This window comes from Mesoplodon mirus, assembly GCF_964341445.2.
Source record: "Mesoplodon mirus genome assembly, chromosome: 2".
Lineage (NCBI taxonomy): Eukaryota > Metazoa > Chordata > Mammalia > Artiodactyla > Ziphiidae > Mesoplodon > Mesoplodon mirus.
Window position 1 is genome coordinate 16,001,159 of NC_138977.1, and position 25,390 is coordinate 16,026,548.

The following is a 25,390-nucleotide window of genomic DNA, read 5'->3' on the forward strand; positions in this document are numbered from 1 at the left end:
CGCCTGCCGATGCAGGGGACATGGGTTTGTGCCCCAGTCCGGGAAGATCCCACATGCCGCGGAGCGGCTAGGCCCGTGAGCCATGGCCACTGAGCCTACGTGTCCAGAGCCTGTGCTCCGCAACGGGAGAGGCCGCAACAGTGAGAGGCCCGCGTACCGCAAAAAAAAAAAAAAAAATTCAGACTTTGCAGAACGAACTAAATGTTAAAAAAAAGTCATCTCCCTATTAGAGCTAATTGGTTGGATAATGTCCACCATTGGCTAAAATGCTTGCAGTAGAATAATATTCTAGAAGTTTATACTGTATTCCATAGATACCTGTACTATACACATATACAATATTCACAGTTTTAAAAATCATTGTTTTTTTGTAGCATTTGAGTTTTCCTTCAACTTATGGTGACATTGGCCAACTTTTATTAAACATTAGCTATTGCATATCTAAGCATACACTTGGATTAAATGTATTTATAAAATTTATTTGAGAAGGAAGTCCATGTTGTATAATAAGAAGGGAAATAAGCATGGGCTTTATAAACCTTAATGTATTCTTTATTTGAAAGGTATTAAAGTAGAGAGTGCTCTTTTTTCAACAAAGGCAAAGATTTTGTGTATATGTATGTCTCTATATTTTAGAAAAACTTCACTTCTCACACACAAAGTTGAGGTAATTGACACATGAAAGAAGTGTTCTTCACAGAGAGAAGTATAGGGGGTAATGTCAGCTTGCTGAAAATTGATACCATAAGAAAATAAGATCCAGTTTTCATGCGTTTTTGGCAGAGCTTATGTGATTCTCTTTGTACTAAAGCATTTTATGGGTCCAACTTCTTAATCTGAAGGTTGTACTTATATGAGAATAATTAATAATTGATTGAACAACAGCAGACAGTCATTGTTGTAAGTCTGAAGTTTGTAAAACATTCTCTTTATAGTTGTTTCATCTCAGATGGCAGGTTTAAAGGCCATATGAAAAAGTTTAATGAATGCTCAGAAAATCTAAAGTTTAAAAATATTTTTCTATGAGGATAATCTATTTTCGCTCTCCTAAAAATCCCTTTTATTCCTTCATCTTTAATCCTAGCTTACTAGAAGCTATGAAACTTTCTTCCAGTTTTTCTTAGAATTTTAAAGAAACAGATATCTTGATTTTCTTTGGTCAGCCCATCTTTGTGAAGCGGTCTATTTTTTTTGCCTCAAAGCAAAGCCAGCAGCATCCTGGATTCTCCCCTTCTCCCCTAGTGAACTGGCCATCATCTGGGGCCCAGCCTTTAGCCTGGTTGGCACAAAACACGACTGGGGCCCCAACTTAGGCAGCTTGATATTAATGAAGATCACACAATCAACCTTTTAATTTACAGTGAGAAATGTAACTGTTAGAAGAACTGGAATATTCACTTCTGCACAAGCACTTCCTTCTTCTTAATAGAAAGAGCAAACATTTTTGAGTATTGTATACCAATGATCTATGCTAAGTGCTTTAGCAGATTGCACAGTACCTGGCACTTGTGTTTGTTGAGTGTTGAGAATGAGCGAACGAATTAACTTAGGTAATTCTTCCACCCACCTGGAAAGTAGATCACCAGCCTGCTACTGTAATGAATCCTGGTTTGGGTTCCCCACTTCCCAGCTGATGATGACCTTAGGTCGACAACTTACCAAGCGAAATAATACAAATAAAGCACTTAGAACCTTCCTCATTTTTTAGATGAGGAGGGTGAGACTTACAGAAGCTTAGTAATTTATCCAAGGTAGCACAGCCTGTAAATAGGGGAGCTGAGACTCAATAGGCCTTTTACTCCAGAACACAAGTTCTTCACCACTGTGCTATTCTGCCTCTCACATGCCAGTTTATTCATTTGTCTTAAAAGACGTCGATGAGCCAGGTATTTATGATCTGAAGTCTTGCTGTAAGGCCAGAATACTTAAAGGCCATTGGCCCCTGGACTGTACTTCCCTAGACATGTCAGATGTTTGCCTCGGCTTCTCTTCTTTCTTATGCCTCTGTAGCTGACCAGTACAGTTTTTGACTGGCATATCCCTTTCCTCTGATAAGATAATAATATATTGCAGTGATGTTAAAGTCTCACGACCTGGGAACCATTCTGTCTGTTTCAGTTGCCTCTGCAGGCCTGTGCACAGATCATTGGCCAGAACCTAATGCTCATTTCCCTATTTACCTTTTTGGGCAAAATCTTCACTACATCCCCCCTGTACTGACAAAACACCCTGCCTAGTTCTTGAATAGCATCAGAAGATCTTCAAGTGGCTTTATTTCAGATCAGCTCAGTACATGCCAGCACCTTGACCATCCTCTGCTGTCAGACGACTGGAGCAGTATTACGTCTTTCAGCCTGCTTTTTTGTCATGCTGTCAAATGGTACTCAGTTAGCTTTCTGTCTAGGGTATAACACATGGGACAATCAAACATGATATTTTACTCTGTTGGTTTATTTTTTCCTTCAATTTCTGTAATTTCAGAGATAACATTTAAATATCATTCTACTATTTGATAAATTTATAAATCCATAAGGGTCCAGAATTAAATTCTAGTCTAAATGCTTTCTTCCAGCATTTAGCATGTATGCACAATTAAGTCCTTAATAAATACCTTTTTCAATGGTTAAATCCTCCTCTATATCCAAAATAATCCTGACAGACTAAACATCCAGGCATTATGATTGTTTCTCCTATAGACAATACATCTACATTATTAGCTTGACCTTTGTTATTTCATTTTGCTTTTATTTTCATTGTCAGTTTATAAAATTAATGCATTTCTATTATGATAAAGAGTTCAATCCAAATGAGATTTCACATGCTATTAGTTTCTACTTTGGTAAATATAAATAAACTGAAATGTCCTCTGTAAGGCATAGGCTGAATATATGATAGTTTCTTGAAACATAGGCTGAATATATAATAGTTTCTTGAAAAATCAACGAAGCCTCCTAATCTACCTTAAAGTCTTTAATTTTTACCCAAGTTATAATTATGCTCAGAGCCAGTTTCTGCGAGTCTACCAAGGAATCATCAAACAGATGGAACGCAATGTCTCAGAGAACAAAAGTCCATGGAATCAAATTAACACTTGGAAACGAAAGTATCTTTTAACTACACATTTAAGATAACCAAATAATGACAGTTATTTGACATTTGGGAGTAGTCTGTACCTTTTTAAGACTTCCTATCCGAAGAATCCAGTTATGTTTTATGACAAGAGAAGGTGGAGGAAACTGTCTAGGCTATACTGGCCTTTTTGAAAATCCATAACACAGAAGAGTCTTTTTATTTAAAAAAATATATATATTTTCAAGGATCTGTCGCTTTCAAAATGACATATAAGACAGAATAGCCTATGCCAAATATCACACCATCGTAGATGCTATTACATGCTGAGATTTTAGTTGAGCTAAAAAAACATATGGAAGAGATTCAGAATATGTGGTTTGGAGTGATTTGGAATGAGTAGCCATTATGTCCCAGTCTTATCACCTATGGATATGTAATATGCTATTGTTAGAATTAAAATTAGAAAGGTATTCCAAATATTTTAGGTTGTAATCCTCAAAAAGATGAATTTTTACAGAGATTTTTAAAATGTATTATCCTAAAGATGTTTTTCTCTGCCTAATAGAGTAACCTACATAAGCATTCATATAGCTATTATGTGAGGGGCAGTGCCTCCAGTCTCTTTGGACTGGATTTAACCAGCACTGACCCCAAATGGATCAGCAATGCAGGATTCTCAAGTCATGGCTGGTCAAGGAGATCTTCCAACAACTGTCACCTCTAGAAAGTGATTAATCGAATTCTTGATAGAGCAGCTGTCTTCATGCCAGAATATTTGGACCATTGGGGTTACCCAAAGAAGTTTCAAGAGGAGTAAGGGAATCTATTTTCACATCCTCAGTTTCCATATGTCCTCATTCCTAAAAATGATCAGCCTGGGAACTCATCTGAGCCGCAAGGCTCACTGCAGCCTCTCCTTTCCCACCTCTTCTTTCTCAGTTGCTTTTCTCTCATTTTAACAAAAAGGCATGGGTCTCCCTAAACATAGTCTCTGTGAACACTGCCTGGAGTACTAAACAAAGAGACGTTGGAAAAACTCAGTGCCTAGGAAGTCTCCTTAATCAAGGCAGTGTAACCGCCCTCCCATCTTTATCATTAAGGGATGCATTCCAATCAAATTATATTTCTGTGTTTTTTAAATATTCATAAAAATTTATCATATATTTGTGCTACTTAGCTCAGTTATGTACTGCTAATAATTGTGATATTGATTACAAAGGAACTTTTAAGGCTTAGGGCCTTATTGTCTCAGGAAATTAAAAAAAACACATTTCATTTAAATTTCTAAACATATTTTTGGCGGCAAAGTATAATGTGATAAAAATATTTTAAAGTATAAATATATAATTCACTAAAGTAAAATCAGGAAAATTGAAATGGAAATGCAATTTCAAAGAAAAAAGGACTAATGTAAGATTTCTAAATATCAATGAATGTCTTGTGCATGGATTTTTTTCTTTAAATGGATGACGGTAGGATGAAATTGCTATGATATTTATATACCATTGATTTTTAAAAGAAGTAGTATAGTCATTTCATTTTAAAATGGCAATGTTTACAACATTATATTCCTTACAATTATTTAAACTTGGAGGTGAGAATAGTATTCTTTGGAGGATATACTTTTGTAGATGCATGAGTAAAAATGTAAAGGCCACAGTTTTAAAGCCAGTCCATCAGAATGAACACAGTGTCTCAATGCTTATGGTGCTGTCCCTAAATCCCAGGACTCAAAGGCTTGGTGGTGTAGAAAAATATAGTGAAGCACTTGTCAAGTTCACCACAGCCAAGGGCAAAACTAGGTAGATGTTTAAGTAATTTCTGTATAGCCTTGCTTGGTTGAGGTATAGATGCTCAAGATCTGTTATTTTTAAACTAGGTCAGAGAAAGAAAAGACAAGAAAATAAGGTTTGGGGATTATAGCACATGTTTTGGCCTCATAGCCTTAATGGGGGTCAATTTGGGACATGTGTTCTCCCAGATAAGACAGTCTGTATACTTATAATTTCACCATCATTTGTAAAGAGCCATATAGACCAATTATGCAAGGTTTTTAGAGGCGTCTGAAGACATATTCTGTCTTTGCATTATATCATATTTCAAAGTGCTGATTTTGGAAGGAAAACAAACTAATTTTTGTTTTTAATATAACACAACAAAAGATATTTCTTACCTCAGCACCTTATGCTTTGTTCCATCAATAACCTGTATTCAAATTTAGTAATTGCCCTATGGTGTCGAAAAATAAAATCTGGAGACATGTCTAAACTCTGCTTAAAAATAATGAATCATAATAAAATTTTACTTTCAAGTAGAATAGGTTTCTTACAGAGATGAACTTTGTTATCTTTTTAAAAGTTTGAAAAAGTGGTGAGTTTTCTGTAATATTTTCTCAGAATTTGAATTAAAATGTTTAAGAGATTTGAAGCTTGCCAGCAAAATATAGTTCTTAAAATATAGATCTTTCTTTTGAAAAAGTGTGAAATGTTAATGTATATATACTCCTTTTAATATAATATATTTCATTTAAAGATATATGCTATGGATACACTTGTGTTAGTTAAAAGCCCTTTAAAGAAAGAAGCCTAAATAATAGCAAAACATTTGAAGCCAATATAATAATGAAGTGGAAATTTTCTGCTACTTTTTCCATTAAAGACTAAGCAATTCAGTTTTTTGCAAGCTCCCTTTTCACCTAATAATATGAAAATATTCCTCTTTTATAAGATATTCAAGTATAAAAAAGATTTTTTGCATGTATTTTTTTAATGTTTTTTATTACAGTAAAAGTCACATAGTATAAAACGTACTCATTTAACCATATTTAACTGTACAGTTTAGTGGCACTAAGTACATTCACATTGTTGTGCAACCCTCACCATCATCCATCTCCCGAATTTTTCAGCTTCCTAAACTGAAACTCTGTCCCCATTAAACACTGATTCCCCATTCCCCCTCCCCACCCCCAGGCCCCTGGCATCTATCAATGTATAAAAATTTTAGGTAGCTCATCGTCACGTCTTACAGTTGCAAAAAGGTATTGACAGCAATTAGAATCTGTTGAATTGGGCTTATCTTACCAGTCCAGTTTACCCCTGGAGATGGTTGGAGGAAGGAAGGGGTGAATTTCACTGCACTGAGAACTTTTCTTCATTGCCTCCTTTGGGAAACTCATGCATCCCCCATATAACACGAAGGAAGGGAGGGATGGAGAGACCCTCTTCTTAAAGCTGCTCTCTCCCTTTTCCCTCAAAACCAAGCTTCTTCCAAATACAGTGGGTTTTTTTGACATTTTATTATGAAATGTTTCAAACATAAAGGAATGTTGAAACAATTGTATGGTCAATACCATGTACCCATCACTTACTTTCTACAATTAACATTCGATGATATTTGCTTTCTCACATCTCTGTCCCTGTATACAACCATCCATCCATCTTTTTATTTCTTTCACTTTTTTTTTGAAGAGGGGTGGGTAAGTGCAAAGTAAGTTCTCTGTACCTCTGTGATAAGAATGCTAATGTCTAAACTTCTTATTTGTCCCTACTACTATGCTAAAACCTTTACAATTTAGCCCCGGGCATGTCCTGCTTCTCTTCTCATTCTCTTCTCTTCTCACCCCAGTGAGGGCAAACTCCATTCACTCCGGAGTTCTGACCCATCATCTGAACATAACATGGATTCTTGTGGCCTCCACATGCTTGAAAATTCTCTTCCTTCTATGGAGAATTCTCCTTTCTCTTTAACTCTTATTTATCCTTCAGGATCCTTCAACTATCACCATTTGGGTGAATATTTTTCTCCAGACTACTAACATCTACTTCCAGTGGTAAATATTTAACAATGTTTCACTGCAGGGGGAAAAAGACCCTGGTTTGTAACACTTGCAGGTTTTGTTGGTATAAATTCTCTTCCCTACCACTGGTTTCAAGCTACCAGTACGAAGTTACTGAACACGGAGCTAAGAAGAGATGAGCTCAGTCTACTCTCTAGCTGACAGCCCCCGGCCCCACGCGCCACTCACTGCTGCTTCCTCTCTAATTTGTGTCACAGTGCACTATGGGCGTTCAAGTGATCTCCTAAAGCAGAGACCATGCTTTACTCCTATTTCTGTTGCTAGCAGTTAGCACACGGCAGGCTACAGAACAGGATAGGATTCACAAGAACGCTTTATGAATAAATGATTTGGGTAATAAATTGTATTCTATATAGCACTTTCCACACACCGCTAATTCAGTTAAAACTGAGGAATTATAGTTGTCACTCAATGGATGGATGGGGACCATGAGCCATACAGAGCCAGGGTCTGTAATGTGTGGCCGGTAGCCCATGTGTAAGAACCTCTCTTCACCCTGGCACTTGGTTCCTCATCGCTGCGATGCGGCCGCAGTTTTCCAGTTCCCTTCAGAGGCTGGCAGCTTTCACTCAGTAGGCCACTTGGCATACGTACCTTTCATACTTCATGAGAAGTCAGTAAGGCACTAAGTTAAGGTCAGGAAGTACACATGGTCAAAGCAAATCTTTAAAGATTCCCTTGGACTGTACATTAGCCTTTGAGGAAAATGGAGTGTGCCACGGCGCCTAGATTCTGGAATTAGTAGCATAATACCCCAGGCTTTTTAAAAGAAGATTAGAACTTAAAAGATGAAGCAAAAGAGAGGCCCCAAAAAAGAAGTGATAATTATTTGAATGGAAACACAAAATGAAATTGTACTTAAAATTACTAATGTTTTTAAACTTAGGAAACATTGCCTTTCAGTTTGGGACTTTTGAGTTAAAATAAATGACTAGATTCTTCTCTGAAAAATAGTTAACAGTAGTTAACTATTAAAAATAGTTTAATGTAAAAGGTATTTTTTGCACCTTTATTATTCAATATACTGAATTTTAAGTTGAGCTACTGTGGTATATTTCCACAACTTAAATAGAGCAAGTACCAAGAATGTTAAACATGACATTGTATTTGCATGTCACAGCTAGTAGAAGTCTGAAAAACGTGCATTTTTTTTTCCTTGATCTTTCTACTGAATTATGGACTGTGAGGATTTGCAATGGAACATAAGTATTTGAATAAGAGTTTTAATGATCTCTGGAAAATACCAAAAACCAGGAATAGCAATACTAAATATACAAGGACCTTTATATCTGTACTTAATTCTGTCCTGCTACTGTTCAGCTCCTTTAAGTTTGATTACATATTAACTCAGATATTTTATTTGGTTATTTTACTTTTTTGTGGGTTGTAAATGTGTGGTATTCATTTTGATTTTGTTTATTTGACAAATATTGAAGGTAATCCCCCAGATTATAAATCATCTAAAATTCAAGCACAGAAACTTTAGACTTTCAAATGGTCTCTAGGACAGGTTTTATTATATAAAGAATCATAATTGCAAATCGTAGATAATAATAAATATTGTTAGAAACTCAGAATAAAGTATGAGATAGGGCCTACACACACGCCATTTTCTCCTCCAGTGTTTTGGCCAATAGAGTCTAATTCAAGGAAACAATTATGAATGAGAATCCATGTTTCCACTTGGTTATCAGGAAGACTGGATTGGCGAATGGCTTTCTCCCATATGGATTTAGACTTACTCCACTCATTTGCAAGCAGAATAGCTGGCAATACTAAGTTCTGGTTTGAGAGATCATTATTTTTTAGCACCAAATAATTTTTCATTATCTGGATGGACCACAGTAGATTCACCTACTGAAGAAAATCTTGGTTGCTCCCATTTTGACAATTACAAACGAAGCTGGTATAGACATCTGTGTACAGGTGTTCGTGTGGACATAAGTTTTCCACTCTCTTGAGTAAATACCAAGGATCAAGAGAGGGAACAAGCCCCATGTGCTTTTCAAGCTCCTGCTGGCATTGCTTTTGCTAATGTCACATTGGCCAAAGCAAGACACATGGCCAAGCCCAGATCGGGAGTGGGGAGTTGGGGGAAAATAGATGCAATCCAATTAGATGTGTTGGGGGATACCTGCTATGGTGTCATTGCCACTAGAGAAAAAGAAATGGACAAAAATAGGAGCTGTTTGAGGGCTTTCAGGTCAGAGAGAAGGTGAGAGGAAACCAGCTCCCTGGTACACACCTTCTGAGAATATCCATCCTGGTGACTCACTTCCTCTTCCTGCCAATGCACATTCTCTTTGTATAAACAGAAGAGAAGGAAGCTCAATCAGAAGAGAAGGGTAGGAACCCACCCCATCTGCTCAGTAATTTTTCAGTTAGCCCTTTACCCCTCCCCTTGGAAATCTCAGAAGATGCTCTTTGGCATTTTGGGGACCTCTAAAGTATCACAGGCAAGTATTCGTGCCTGGAAGCATAGACTTTTAAATTGATTTACAGATAAATCCTTAGAGGGGAAAAAAAACCAAACCTGGTTTGGCTTAACTGCAGTCTGTAAATTAGTAAACTAGTTAGAGTTAAATAAAAAGTCACCTGACTTCTCAACTCTGTTTTTAAAATATAGGTGCAACGGCTGCAGCCCGCAAGGAGGTGATAAGGAACAAGATCCGAGCGATCGGCAAGATGGCCAGAGTGTTCTCGGTTCTCAGGTGGGATCATGGTCCTCTGTTGAATTTGATTGTCACTCAATAACATTTTAATACTTTAATCTGGTAATTTAAGTATTTTACTAGAAACTCTTTGCTTTTTCTTAATTATTTTTTAAAATGGAATTGTCAGTTCCTCACTGTTTTCGTCAAATGGAAATCTACTAAATTATTTCTGTAGAGAAAGCCTCTAAAGGGACTTTCACATTCCATCCCTCTTTGCTGCACGACTTTAAAACATTTATTTCACAATAGGTTGAACATGTTATGAAATGGAAAAGCTATTATAATCCTTTCTATTTTTCATTCTGTCTCTGTGGTAAAGATGAATTTATCAGGTGCATTCCACTAGATTTCTAGGAAATGAACAACCATAAAGTTTGTTCATGTAAATCTATATTATTCTAATAAATCATTGAGAGAAAAATGTTATTTAGTGTTTCAGTTCCCATATAGTAGTTATTTTTTAAATAGATAATGTATCTTGTTATTATTAAGCATGGGCTTAGAAAACACATGTTTTCTTGAAGAGAATTAACTACACTTTTCTTCACTTAAATTCAGTTATCTATTCTTGGATAATACAAAGTATCTATATTTCTCTTCAAAAGATTACTTTAAAATACAGTATGATTAGGGCTTCCCTGGTGGTGCAGTGGTTGAGAATCTGCCTGCTAATGCAGGGGACACGGGTTCGAGCCCTGGTCTGGCAAGATCCCACATGCCACGGAGCAACTAGGCCCATGAGCCACAATTACTGAGCCTGTGCGTCTGGAGCCTGTGCTCTGCAGCAAGAGAGGCCGCAATAGTGAGAGGCCAGTGCACCGCAATGAAGAGTGGCCCCTGCTTGCCACAACTAGAGAAAGCCCTCGCACAGAAACGAAGACCCAACACAGCCAAAAATAAATAAACAAATTTTAAAAAATACAGTATGATTATATGTGACGAATATCCAGTCAATTCACAATTACATTATTAACAAGGATAAATAAGAATATCTTGGGAGAAAGTCCATCTCCACATTATATAATTTCATATTCTAATTTTTGCCAGATTCTTTTTGTCAACTCTTTCGTGGAGTAGCTGTACTGACTCTTCTGATTTCTCCTTCTTGCTATTTCTATCCCACTCCTGGTAGAGTCACTCAAGAGTAATTAAGTGATTTGATACCAAAAACAGGGAGCCATGAGAAGGATGAAAAGCACGATCATCCTTTCCCAAAGACACCAGATCAAAGTCAGTAATAGCTCTGCAGTAGCAGCCAAATCTTGAAAAGTTATGTTAAAGCTGAAAATAGAGCATAGTTGCTCCCTGCGGCCTAATGAATGAGGCTGCCTTTGCTCTAATGCTTTTCATTCCTACTGAACTTGCAGGACTCATTCATTCATTCAAAATAAATATAATGAAACTTAAAGTAGCCATTATGTACCATGAAGAAAAACATGAAGCAGTACAGGGGGATAGCAAGTGAGAGGCGAGGCACTCATTCATTTTAGTACGTGGCCAGCAAAGGACTCTCTGAGTCTAGCATTTGAGCAAGTGTGGGGGTGACCTTCATGAAGGTAGGGAGTAAGAGTGTTTAAGACAAAAAGAGGGACTTCCCTGGTGGCGCAGTGGTTAAGAATCCGCCTGCCAATGCAGGGGACACGGGTTTGAGCCCTGGTCTGGGAAGATCCCACATGCCGCAGAGCAACTAAGTCCGTGCGCCACAACTACTGAGCCCATGCACCTAGAGCTTGTGCTCCACAATGAAGAGCAACCTCCGCTTGCCGCAACTGGAAAAAGACCGTGCGCAACAACGAAGACCCAACGCAGCCAAAAATAAATAAATAAAATAAATAAATTTATTAAAAAAAAAAGACAAAGGGAGGAGCAAGTACAAAGATCCTTGGATGGACACAAAGTCAGCAGTTTTTAAGGCCAGCAGGGAGGCTTGTGTGGCCAGAAAAATTGCCTTTGGGGGCAAAGGACTATATGAAGATCATAAACTCAGCTGGTCCCTCTGCATAAACACTTGCTTATTTATCATGCCTCAGATTTACCAGTAAATGCGCTTACTTCTTTTTCTATCTGAAGTCTCTGTGAGGATGAGTAAAAACAGCTCCATCACTTCCAGTTGAAAGTACATTTAGGAAAAAAAAGGAGAAGCCTTTCTTAACATAAAAGAAAATTCTTTGTATCTATGTTAGTCTTCAAACCACGTGAAAGTGACAGGTACAATGCTACAGAATCATAGGTAGGTCTTAAAATTGGAAAGTCCCTCTAGTCCTCTGCATGTTGGTACATAAGATGCAGTTATTCCCAGCTGAGAGTGGGTTCCATTTGAACCCAGTGATGATCATTACTTGATTAAGGTCGCACGTATTGATAGAAAATAAAAACAAGGTATATTGTATTGCTTTCCTATAATAAAAGCATTTGTAGAATACAGGGTGGTCATCTCTAGAGAAAAGTAGGATTGAGCATTAAATGTGTACCATATAATACATTAGGCGAAGTGGATACTCTGAATTAAAATGTCAGACATGTAGACAATAAACTAACGTAAGGCCATGAGATGTGTACTAAATACATGAAGAGGTGCCCTGCTGTGGAAGAGGATGGGAAGGAGCCCTTCTACTTCCTGAAAGGAATGTTCATCCTTCTATCTCCTGAAAGGAATGTTCATGAAGAGATTGCTGTTGGTGGAGTGCTGTGAAGTTCAGGCTAGGTTCCATTAGCTGGAGAATTGTGGTGAAGGCATTCCTGGCAGCTGAGCAGTCCTCAAGATCCTAAGGACCTAGGAGCAGTGTTTTACGGGGCCCTTGTTAAGGGCCAGGTGCTGCATGCTTCATGGTGTACACATTTGAGAGTCCACACGGCAAGCTTGCAAGGTTGAGTTGACCTCAATGAGGAAACAGAAACTGAAAGAAGATACGCAGTATGTCCAAACTCACTCAGTGAGTGATCAGTACTAAGGAGAATCGGAGCATGTGCTAACCCATGTGGAGATGTATATGTAATGATAGTCTGAAGATTGGATAGCAAGCTGACTTATGGGTGTCAGCGCATTTAAGAAGCTATTGAAATAATCCAAGCAAAAGATGTTGAACTAGCTGTGGGTGGAGAGATGCAAGGGAAGAGGCAAATACAAGAAATTTGTGAAATGAGACATTTTAACATGTAATGGATAGATACGGATGGTGGTACACATTTGTCAGGTATAGCTGTCCAGCACAGTCCTTACATTTTGGTAATTTGCCATATTATAAGGGAACCAGAAACCTATCTTTCAAGAGCCCTTGCACTTCAGGTGCCGCAGGTTGCCTAGGATCCACCAATCAAACGAATGCACACAGAACTTCTGCTTCAAAGTGAACATCTTGGGGAAGCAGTGAGCAGGGAAGGCAATTCCTCTGTCAGGTGGGAATCTGAGGGACCAAGAGTTGAAGAGCATCTTTCTCAGCATATTGGGGACTAATTACACACCATTAGCCGGAGCTTAGGCGTTGGCTCTAAGTAACAGTAAAGGATTCAGAAATCTAAAATGTGGATTAACACCGCCATTCTCCATCCTATTTTTCTTTGACTCCTTCATTTAGTAAATGTTTTATGAATCTCAACTATGTGCTAGGTGCTGTTCTGGTCTAGGTACTGTGGATGCAGCAGGAGCAAAGCAGACAGAAACCCCTTTCACATGAAGCTTTTCTGGCTAGGGTGGGGTGTAGTGGGCAGAGGAGCTCAAAAAAAAAAAAAAAAAAAAGCACCAAGGAAACAAACTGTATAGCTCTTCAGGGATGATAAGTGCTTTAGATAAAAATAAAAGAGGGAAGCGGAGATAGGGCGTAAGAAAGTGCGTATATATATATATATATATATATATATATATATATATATATTTTAACATCTTTATTGGAGTATAATTGCTTTACAATGGTGTGTTAGTTTCTGCTTTATAACGAAGTGAATCAGCTGTACATATACATATATCTCCTCCCTCTTGCATCTCCCTTCCACCCTCCCTATCCCACCCCTCTAGGTGGTCACAAAGCTGATCGCCCTGTGCTATGCAGCTGCTTCCCACTAGCTATCCATTTTACATTTGGTAATGCCCATGCCACTCTCTCACTTTGTCCCAGTGTCCATTGACAGATGAATGGATAAAGAAGATGTGGCACATATATACAATGGAATATTACTCAGCCATAAAAAGAAACGAAATTGCATTATTTGTAGTGCAGTACATATATTTTAAATAGCATTCTCAAGGAAGTCCTCACTTTGAAGGCAGTGCTCCAGCAGAGAGTTGGAGGCTGGGAGGGAGGGAGCCAGGCAGATACCTGGGGGAAGAGTGTGAGAGAAAGGTGCAGAGCCCCAAGGTGGGGTGTGCTGGGTGCATGGTGAGGACCACGAAGGGAAGTGGGTGGTGGTAGGAAATGTAGTCCAAGAGGTGGATAAGGATGGCAGACTGTGGGTGGGGAGCTAGTTTTTTAGGGCTCTGGTCAAACCTTTTAAAGATTGTTCCTTTCACCTTTAATGAGAGGAGAAACCACTAGAGAGTTTTGCATGGAGGAGTGACAGGATCTGTATAGGTATTAAAAGGCTCAGCCAGCTGCTATACTGAGAATAGATATGGGAGGAGAGGGCAGGAGTGTGACAAGGATGAAGCAGAGAGACCAGTTAAGGGACTGCTGGAACCATCCAGGTGAGAGATGCTGGTGGTCAGAAGAGGAGTCAGTCACAGAAGGCCACCTGATTCCAGTCATAAGAAGTGTCCAGAAGAAGCAAACCTACAGAAAGTAGATGATTAGTAATACAGGCTGAAAGAAATGGGAGTGCACAAGATTGCTTTTTGGAGGGTTGAGAATGTGCTGAAATTTATTGTGCTGATGTTTCACAACTGTCTGAATAGACTAAAAACCAGTGATTGAATCACACACTTTAAATGGGCAAATTGTATGGTATGTTAATTATATCTCAATAAAGCTGTTTTCAGAAGAGATGAGGTAGTAGTATTGTGAGAAATGGTGAGATACTGGAAATACTATGCGGGTAGAGCCCTCGAGATTCACTAATCAAGTAGATGTGGAATAAGAGAGGATAAAAGGAGTTAAAGGTGGATTCTTTCAGCTTAACTAAAAGATGAAGTCGAGGAAAGATAGTGAAGCAGCAGGTTTGGGGATAGTTGAGGAATTCTGTGTGGGCCATGTTAGCCATCTTCATCAAATTGTGGAGTAAGTAGTTGTACATATTATAAACATTAGATATATATGTGTGTGGTAAGGTTATTTTTCTGGTTATGTGGGATTACACTGTCTACTATATGGAAATATATGAGGTTATCCCTATTTTATGGTTATTTAATCATTTGATTAATGCTGTGCTGTGGTTAAGAAATGTAATCCAAATAATGATATACATAAAACTGATTGTAAAACAGTCGTCATAATGAGTAATAAAACAACGTTGTATTAGCAGATCCATGGGGAAAGAGACTGAAAAAGAAAAGTTGGAAATTTGACCAGTTGTTTCATCGGCAACTTGCCATTAGTTTGTGTAGTTGTCATGTAATGTCAGAATTCCTTAACAGTCCCCTGAATGTAACTCCTACTTCCCTAATCCATAGATCAGATCTTTTAAATCTGTTATACTCTCTGGTTTTCTCTCACAAGTCAAATCAGCCCCACGTATTTTTGCAGAGCCTTGGCTGGAAAACTTACAACAGCCCTCTCTCTCCATGGCTCTTTTTTTTTTTTTTTTAAACATATTTATGGTGTCGTGGAAGATGCCCACAAACACCTTGTATTGTGAGCCTGCTTACAAAAGGAGAATTGTTTTCCGTCTCTTCAATAGTCAGAAGAGACTGAACTTCCACAATTGCATAATTCCCAACTTTATCTTAGCAGTCATGTCATGGGCATACCACTACTTCTATATGAATGTGTGAAAATATAGTATGTTTTAAGTAAAAAAAAGAAGAAACTCAAGAGAGCCAAGGTAGAGGTAAATGTGAGTTCTTACATACATCTTTTCCTTTAAGTCTTTTCTTTGTCTTGAAAGAAAATAAAAGTTAATGTGTCGTTCCCGTTGTGCCTTTGCAGAGAAGAGAGTGAGAGTGTGCTGACGCTGAAAGGCCTGACGCCCACAGGCATGCTCCCCAGTGGAGTGCTCTCTGGAGGGAAGCAAACCCTGCAAAGCGGTAAGCAGGCCCATTGGTACGACACATCGTGTGCAGGCACCTCAGTCAGCCGTGTCGTTAGAGCCCTGATTTATTCACGCATTTAAGGTCCATCTTGGTCTTCAGATCTTCTCAGCTGGAAGAAGGGCTGAGACCCCCCTCCCTTCCCGCACCTCCATCAGTTTGACCAGTCGTCCCCACAGAGTAGCTCCCTCATTTGCTGGAATGTGTTCTTGACCCCGCTACCCCCATGTCCTCATTTGCACATTAACCACAATTTCAGGCCTCGCTGTAATACAACTCATTCAGCTTATCTACATGCACAGTAGGTTTGACCACTTGGAGCCAAGCAGTGGATAAAAACAACTTTTTAATTACATTTTTATAAAATGTACTGGTTATCTATTGGATTGATGAAATAAACACATACACACATATATATCCATGCCTAAGTCTAGGATTTAGTGGAGAATGGAGGAAGAGAATAAAAAGGATGATTTTGTTATCCACTTGAATAGAATTGAAGTCATTGGTGTCCTTTCTCTGACTTATTCATTCAAAACATAAGAGAGTGAGTACCATCATATTTTATTTTTAAGAAAGGACGAAAACATTTCCTTGGAGGTAGATTTTGTATTAAAATCTGTAGTTTTCTGGATGAGTGCTGTCCAATAGAACTTTTTGTAATGATGGAAATTTATCTATCTATACAGAAGCCACTGGCAACATATGGCCATTGAGCACTTGCAATATAGCTCTTACAACTAAGAAACTGAGTTTTTTATTTTATCTAATTTTCATTAATTTGATTTAAATAGCCACATGTGGCTAGTGTCTACCATATTAGACAGCCCAGTCAGTGTGCTCTTTTACTTTTGTTACTTTTGTTATCTATTTTAACTAATATTATCATTAATTAGAGTCCAATTTTAGTATACTTTATGGAAATTTTGCTTTTAGATTAGACTCTAACAGAAAAAAAATGAAAACAACAATACACTCGAACATTTTCAAAGCAATCTCAGCCTCTTGCTTATTTCCCTGTACCTTTCCCTGAATCTTTGTTTGTGTTTTCTTTTCTATTCCTGTCCCTCAGTCTAGAAGATTCTGGTATTCTTATGGTAATGTTATTTAGATACACCTCTTTTACATAGAAAGTGATGCCCAGCTTCATGGATATTGTACTGCTAAGATCACCTCCTAGCAGCATCACTAAAATTTTCTTTATTTTCATATGAATTTATTCCAACATCAATGTCTTCAAGTTTCCACAAAAAGAAAAAAAATTTTCTAAATGAAGGTAGGAAGATACCACAGTATTGAAGTAAGTTCCTCATTTAATTTGTAGCTAAAATTTATCTTAGTAACTTCAGGAAAAAACCCACAATTTTCCCACCAAAGTAACATGCTGTCTAAGAACATTAGCATAAATGGATCATTTATTATATGCACAAAATGCACAACTACCTAATTGACTAAAATCTGCATAGTTTCTGATAAGCACAATTTTAAGGTACAGCAGGTGTATTATCAGAAACTATGGGCCACAGTTGCTTTAGAAGAATACACTTAATAGTGGGCAGTACATATTTCTAATATGTTGGTCCTGGTGCGGTTCCAGATTTTTTGCTTTACTTTTAAACTTAAGTTCTTAGAATTCTTTGTTTTGTTTCCAGATTTTCACCTGTATTTTAACCTGGGTTATTCAGTTTCCTGTTCTGTTGTTTTATTTTAAATCCATCTGTTTGTCATTTGGTGTTGAACTCACACACACACAAACACATACACACAGCCGACATCTTATTAGTCCTGAGAATTTGAAAAGTCAGTGTATATTTTAAATCATGTACATTAATACAGTTTCAGAATTCATTGTCTGATGCCCTTTAATTTGTCTAAAAGGGGAAACTACTTAAGTTTTACTATTTGGCTTTTCTCCATGGTGGTAACCATTCTCCATTTTTATCATAAGGAATTTAAAATGCACTGTAAGTAAATTATAGTGTACATTTGGCAGTTGCTCTAGTTTTAAAACCTTAAATTATAAGAAATATGCAAATTAAAGTCAAGGGGTAGGATTTTAATATTTAAACATTTTAGAATTACAGAGAAGTTTTGCATTTTAGCACTTAATTAGGGAAATATCTCCTAACCTTGATAACATAGAAAGACTCATACATCTTTAAAGCGAGAATATAGACCCTAAGCTTATTATAAAAATTGCTGATAAAGCAATGGGCTTTAAAAATTTTGCCTCTGAAATATGCTGAGGTTTCCGTATTTAGACGGTCCTTTCTTTAAAATGCTGATAGGGGCTTCCCTGGTGGCACAGTGCTTGGGGGTCCGCCTGCTGATGCAGAGGACGTGGGTTCGTGTCCCGGTTTGGGAGGATCCCACATGCCGCGGAGCGGCTGGGCCCGTGAGCCATGGCCGCTGAGCCTGCGCGTCCGGAGCCTGTGCTCCACAACGGGAGAGGCCACAACAGTGAGAGACCCGCGTACCGCAAAAATAAATAAATAAGTAAATAAAATAAATAAAATAAAATGCTGATAGAATTATTGCTGCTACTGGCATATTATCACGTGATTATAACATTTCAAGAATTTTGTTTCTAAAAATGCTATTCCAATGAGGAAAACTGATTTTAAGCTGGGTTACCTGGCAAAAGAAGTCCAGGCTATCCCATCCCCATCCTCTTCCTCTTCCCTTTCTCCCTCACTTTCAAAACACGCTCGATGTTTGTCTTTAAAGAGTCACATGTGTTACCAACTCAGACGCAACTCTAAATTTGCATCCCCCCCTGCTTTTCTATTACACTAGGAAATCGTGCCATTTAATATTAAATAGTGTGAATTATTCCACTGACATTATGACAACACTTCAAGCTCTGCCATTTGGGGGAGCATTTTAAAACTATAAATTACCAATCATAGCAGCGGGTTTATCATACTTCATGTGAGTCAGATGCACATTTTCGATTGACCTAGTCCCTTGTAGATTCAGTCTAAGTCAAAGAAACCTTTCCTGAGTGTTTTCTTAAAGGGTTAATCATTTTGTCCTGTATTTAGTGAACAAAATCCAAATCATGTCACTCAGATACATGTAGCCAGCTCATTAAAAAAAACGAGAAAAAAAACCCCATCATTTTCATGGTGTTTTTTCTTTCTTTTAAGTATTTCTATTTTGTCCGTGCCAGAATCCAGCACTTACAGGAACATTAATCCTCTTAGCTTCCTTGATCGTCACTGATTTGTTCTTAGAGTTAAAAATCCTCTGCTCATTTTTCTCATTCATTTTGCACCCCCTTTCTTCTCTTCAGCTACTGTTGAGGCTATTGAGGCTGATGAAGGTAAATTGGCCAGTCCCCTTTCTGTTGTACCTGCAACAGACAAGGGCTCTGCTGGGTGTATTCATATCTTTCTTTCTTTCTTTCTTTTCTTTTTCTTTTCTTTTTTTTTTTCTTTTTTTCTTTTTTTTGCTGTAGCTTGTACAGAGTGTGTGGGTGTTGGGCTAACAGTTGTGGCTCAGTATTAACCAAAATGTTCTTGCTTTAAAGGGGAAAATGTCCTTTTCTGGTTTGTTTGTTTGTTTTTTTTTCCCTTAAAGCTATGTTTGACTTTGTATACAATGATCCTAGTATAATCACAGAAAACAAAAGGATTATAGATCTTGAATGATGTGGGGTGGGGTTTATGGCAGCCGTTTTGACAAATAATGGATAAAACAATATTCTTTGAGCTGAACCATGTCCCTCCCTCAAATCACTTTCAGTCGGCACTGAAAAGGAGAGAATAAAAATAGCTTTATTAAGTCTAGTCTTCAGAAATTTCTAGAAAAAAAAATTCATTTGAATAGTGCTTTGTTGTAATTCAACATTAATTTTTGTCTCCAAAAAAATTCCAACAAGAGACAGCTGTGTACGAGATAAACAGTTCTGCTAGTCTTATGAAATTTTAACATACTGGTATTTGTAGGATGGTTAGCACCAGCAAAATATTCTAAAGAGTTCAAAAATATCTAGTGGCTGTAGAAGTGGCCGGTAACAAGCATAGGGAATATTGAGTCATCACTCAACTGGTTAATGTCCACCGAGTGCCTGCTTTGCACCAGGTACTGTGCCGGGTGCTCCAGGAGAAACGAGGCACATTCATCACCGACTGTGTCCCAGCACTGCTCGAGGACAATAGAGTGGACCCTCTCGCAATTCCTTTTGAATCAAGTGCTTCTGAAACGTAGAGTTATGAGAGAACTGCCTATCCAAATAGTTTTTAATCTGATACTTACCACGCCCTCTGGAAATTTTAAAAAGAATAATTTGAAGTTCCCCTTTAAAACAAAATTTTTCAGTTGTATTTTGTTCTTGCAAGATAATGTTTTATTGTTCCCAAAATTGTGTGATATGGTGCTTTGGTATGATGTAAAATGTGCCACTTTAGACTCTTTAATTTGTACGTGATTTGGATACAGTAGGGGAAATGATAGCACTGTAAGAGAAAATACAACTGCTTCCTAAATAGCAGTGAATAAACTGCTATTTATGTGGGAATTCTCTGTTCCTCTTGGCAAATTCTAATCTGCAGTGTGCATTCTTGTTGATAGTTTGGCTGTTTTCTGTGGTTTCTGTGACTCTTGTGTTGTGTTAAGTATACTACCAATGTAAATTGCTAATACCCATCGTCTGACCAGCAACTACAGCAGAGCACACATTCTTCCAGACCAGGGTAGACAGAAATGATTAGAAATGGAGCCCCATTCCGGACATAGCCATTGCTCTCGCTAGATTTTGAATTTCTACGCTGTCACCCTATTGGCTTTATTTTAAAACTTTAAACAACCTAAAAGAGAGATTCCACTTTTACCATTTCAATTCGTAAAATCACTTCATCAATTATGATGACCAACTTTTTATATTTATTAACTGTGATGGAGTGATATTCACAGTAGTTTAGCAAAACAATAGAGTACTACTTTTGTCCCTCAAAATCACTGAGTTCATTTTCAGGGTGGGTGCTCATCAGACAGCTCTATTATTTTGCGATTTATGACTGAATGAGAGAAGAATTAAGAAGCTTTGCTTTGGGCCTTGGTCTTTTCCCATTTCCCCATCTTCTTCCTCTCATAGTTGACTAATCACCATGACGCTAACCTTTAAAATGCAGAGGGGGAACAAGCTGTTTCTCATCGTTTAATGAGTTTGGAAGCAACTGTGTCTATCTTTTAAGAATCTCATCCATACTAATGAAAGGCACTGTACATTTGTGTGGGAGTGGCTAGCAAAGTTTCAGCTTGAAACTGCTTTCCTTTTTTTCTCAAATAGGGTAGGAAGGATAAAGGTACAATGAAATTGTCCTTCATCAGCCATGGAGATGCGACCCAATTCAGCATCGGTGATTGGCCCTTCAGTGTCTGGCTTGCATTTTCACAGGGAGTAAAGCAAACTGATGTCATTGGTTCCCCATCTATGTACTTTATTTTCAGCTCACTGGTTGGTGCACCTACTGAAGAAATCATTAAGCTTCTTGCACAAATGCCTTCTCTATCTCTGGAGCACACTAGGGTTACTGAAAAAAACCAAGTATCAATGCTCCCCCTTTGTGAATTCCATGGTTTCACTGAATAAGGTCCAAACCATTCCCATTCATTTTTGCTAAAAGTTGAAAAACACATTTTCCCCTTGTTATTCTTGAACCAGCACTTACGTCTACGTTGATCTACTAAGAAAGAGTTTTTCTTCGATTTAGGCAGTAATGGACCAGATAAACATCAGTTTGACCTGTTCACTGCTGGAGGGCAGACAGAGTTTTTCTACTTCGTGATCTGATCCTGATTTTTATGAGTTTCTTTTACCTTGTCCCCACTCCACATGTTTCCAAAGTTGAGTGGAGAAGAAGGAGTTTATAATTTCATTTTTTTTCATGCCACTGTTGAGTTATTTGCCAAGAAAGTCTTTCTGGGATCCTGAGATGGCATGGAAACGCCCCAAGTTCATGCCTTTTATAACTCCTTTTAGCTTCTGCTCTAAGCTCTTCACTAGATTTTAGGTCTAACTGCTTCAGTGATCCTCCTGAATTTGCCATTACTAGCACAATGGAATAGTAAACTTAGGGCCATTTCCATTCTTTCTAGGTTAGGGCATTTGATACACAGTAATTGTGCCAACGATGTGGCCAGTTTATGCTGGGCCTAGAGACCTTTCCCTGGTAGCAGCCTTTCTCTTTACATACCACTTCGTGGATCTAAACTTCCATGAAGACGAGAGAAACGTTTACATCTTACTAACTTGAAGAGGACATTTCAGTTGGCAAGAGACATTGGCTGTTACCAAACGTCTCGGTTATCTTCGGGTATGGTAAGGAGTCTGTTGTGCTGTGTTCAGGTCCCGTCACTTTGTTCTCTACTAAAGGATTCCCTCTCTCACTGCGAAATCTCTAACATCACCTGCTACAACAGCTGTGCCCTTTGTTTTCCTCTGACTAACCCAGTTTTTCTTTTTTTTAATGATTTTCTGTTTAGCTATCAAAGGATTTTCACCACAACATAAGATCACTAGCTTCGAGGAGGCCAAGGGCTTAGATCGAATTAACGAGAGGATGCCACCTCGCAGAGATGCCATGCCCTCTGACACCAACCTTAACTCCATCAACAAGACTCTCGCTTCAGAGACTAACGGCACGGACAGCAATGGCAGTAATAGCAGCAATATCCAGTGACCACTTCCTGTTCACTCTTTTTTTTTTTTTTTTTTTTTTTGGAGCTGCAGGGCGCGATGGGGATTGCTGCGTATCAGCAGTTGGATGTTCTTGCCTCTGATGGTAGCTTATTTGCTCTGGGGCCAGGAGTTGGATTCAGTTTACACTATCATTAGAAAAGAGGGAGAGAGATAATAAACTATATTTTGGTGAGGGATGTGATTAAACACCTCTTTTGGGTATGCCTTTTAAAAATGCTTATAGGAAAAACAATTTAAAAAGAAAGCTAATGCTAGTATATACTGCAATGTTAGGGGAATGGACATGTTTTCCTACTGCATCGGGGACTTCTAGATAGGTTAATGAGAGGTCTTTTATTATGTTACTGGACATGAAAACTTTGTCTAATTTCTTACTCTATTGTACGTTTACAGTTGCAGCACTAAAAATGGATGACATCAAACATTTTTAACAAAATGATGTACAAACTAAATAAGGACTATTTATTGATAATGTTTTGCTACTCTTGTCAGACAATGGCTATAAAATGAATTAGGCAGTCTTAAAAAAAAAAAAAAAGCAGAAAAAGAAAAAAAAAAAGAATGTTGCAAATTTGTTAAAATGCCAAAAAGGACAGTTTAATTTTGTACAGATTATGCTTACCTCAGGTTTCTTTAGTGTGCTTGAATGCCCTTGTTTCCATATAACACTTATCTTATTACTTTGGCAATGAATACCTTTTCTTTTCTTTTAAGTTTTAAAAAACTGGAATAATTACATCTATCTCTTTTTTTTTTTTGCTGTTTATATTTAGGGGTTTTTGTTGATAAATCAAGTCTTGGTTGTGGCTTGCTGAATTAAATATTTATGAGTGGTGCATTTTTAAGTATAGTAAACAAGACACCATATTAAGTACAGTGATAAAGCATCTATATTCTGTAAAAAAAGAAAATCTGCCTATGCATGTTTTTTAAGGAAAAAAATGGCTGTATCGGCCTGTATGGGACTGTAATGCGCTTAGTGGTCTGACATATACTGGAAATGTATGTATACTGGCGTACTTTATATTCTCTAAAATGCTTCATGCCTTTGAAATTTTGTAATCAAAAAAAAAGCTTTGAAAAAATCTAAAGGGGAGAGTATTCTTAAAAGTTTTTAACATAAGATTGTCAGTGCACATATAGATGGTTAGCATGTTTAGCAAACCTTGTGAAATTTAAATAAATTCATAGTAACATGTGAAACTCTAAATGCATGGTAACTGTTAATGTCATAACAGTTGAGTTATTTTGTTAGGTTCTGTCATGTGCCACAAAATATGTACTTTTTTCACTTTTTCCCTTTGTATATCAGTTACGGGTTACAACTGGTTCATTCTGAAAACAACAACAACAAAAGTCCATTCATATTTTTTAACAATTGTATAAGTGCCCAAGTAATTCACTACAGCCTAAAGCCTTGCCTTTGTAATTTGACTTCTGAAATGTTGGCAATCAAAGCATGCACTTGTAACAATGAAAAAGAAAAAAGCATTTTATATTACTACTCAATAAAATGTGCATGAACTTAAAGAACTCTCCTCCTTTCCCTGAGTCTGCTGAAGGGATTTACATGCACAATTACCATGCTGTCTTCTAGGTGCTGGGTCCACCCCAGTGCATCACAGATTGACTTGAAGTAGCTGCTCGAAGGGCCTTGGGCTCTCAGGTGTGGTGCCTACTTCCGCTGTAAGAATCTTGGTCGATTTGTGTCTCAAATCACACAAGAGAAATATATTGAAGGAGCATATGTCATCTTCTGGCTCCCTCAAAGGTGGGAGCCCGTTCAGAAACCAGAGCATTCCTTTTTATTGAAAAAAAAAAAATGTTATCCGTTGTTTCAGTTGTACTGGATGCCCTGTCTGCTCAATCGAAAAGAGCTAAGCACCTAAATGCATTTTCATCCCAAGAGAGTTGCATTTGTATCGATATGAAATTTGTATCCTGTCGCTTTAGCTAATATCTGATCACCTGAAGATTTAAGATACACCAAATTTTAGTTTGTTTCTAACATTGTTCATTTTCAGTGCACTTTGTTTTTATGTAATAAAGTATACTGTTATATTAAATAATAAGAATATGGCAATTAGTGATCTAGTGTACCAAAACAAAGATTTTCTAGATATATTCTCTGACAAAAACTATCCCAAATTTATTTCAATGAACTCAAACATCCCCCCCTACCACCATGGATATATTTCTGCCCTAAAAAAAATGACACCCAAGGAAAATATTTAGATGCAATATTTATTAGAATGATATGAAAGAAATGGTAATTCTGGTACCAAGGTGTTTATTTTCTTTCTTATAACTGCAGAGAAAATATCCTGACCAAAAAAAATCCTTTTTTTGGATTCCTTTCTTTTACAAATTGTGCTGAGGCAACTATGGCATAGAAATAAACATTTGACATTAAAATAAGCAGTTGATGTGAGTATTGCTTGGTCTTTCTGCTAAGTAGTTAGGAAAGTAATAGTGTATATTTTTGCATTATAATTCAGTCTATCAGGGAAATCAATGCACAACTGAAGTTATTTCTCTAAAAGCGATAATGCTGCCAGATCATCAGTTATTAAATCTATCTCTTTCACTTTTGGAGAATCTGTTGGATTCTTCAGTTGCTTATTCCAGTGACTCTTTGGCGAAACACACACACACACACACACACACACACACACACAGCCTCCTGTCCTATGCCCTTCTTCATCCACCCCCAAGGTGACTTACATCGCATGGGCTTCAAACTCAGTGCTGACTTTCATCTAGCTTTTCAAGGATTAAGAGCTAGATTTGACTACTGACCCTAAGTCAGCAGTTTTTCTTATCTAAAATATCTTCTACTTATATTCTTTTAAAATATTTTTTGAAGA

At 37.6% G+C, this 25,390-nt stretch overlaps 1 protein-coding gene across 1 annotated transcript in view; it reads left to right on the forward strand.

The window, feature by feature from the left end:
* The window catches only part of PPP3CA (protein phosphatase 3 catalytic subunit alpha), a 303,572-nt gene extending 278,631 nt beyond the window's left edge, over positions 1-24,941 (forward strand). Inside the window, exons 11-13 of the mRNA XM_082611195.1 lie at positions 9,555-9,639; positions 15,717-15,814; positions 22,307-24,941. Of these exons, the coding sequence (XP_082467321.1) occupies positions 9,555-9,639; positions 15,717-15,814; positions 22,307-22,503 (380 nt within the window). The 3' untranslated portion in view covers positions 22,504-24,941. The remainder of the gene's footprint in view (positions 1-9,554; positions 9,640-15,716; positions 15,815-22,306) is intronic.
* The last annotated feature ends 449 nt before the right edge of the window (positions 24,942-25,390 follow it).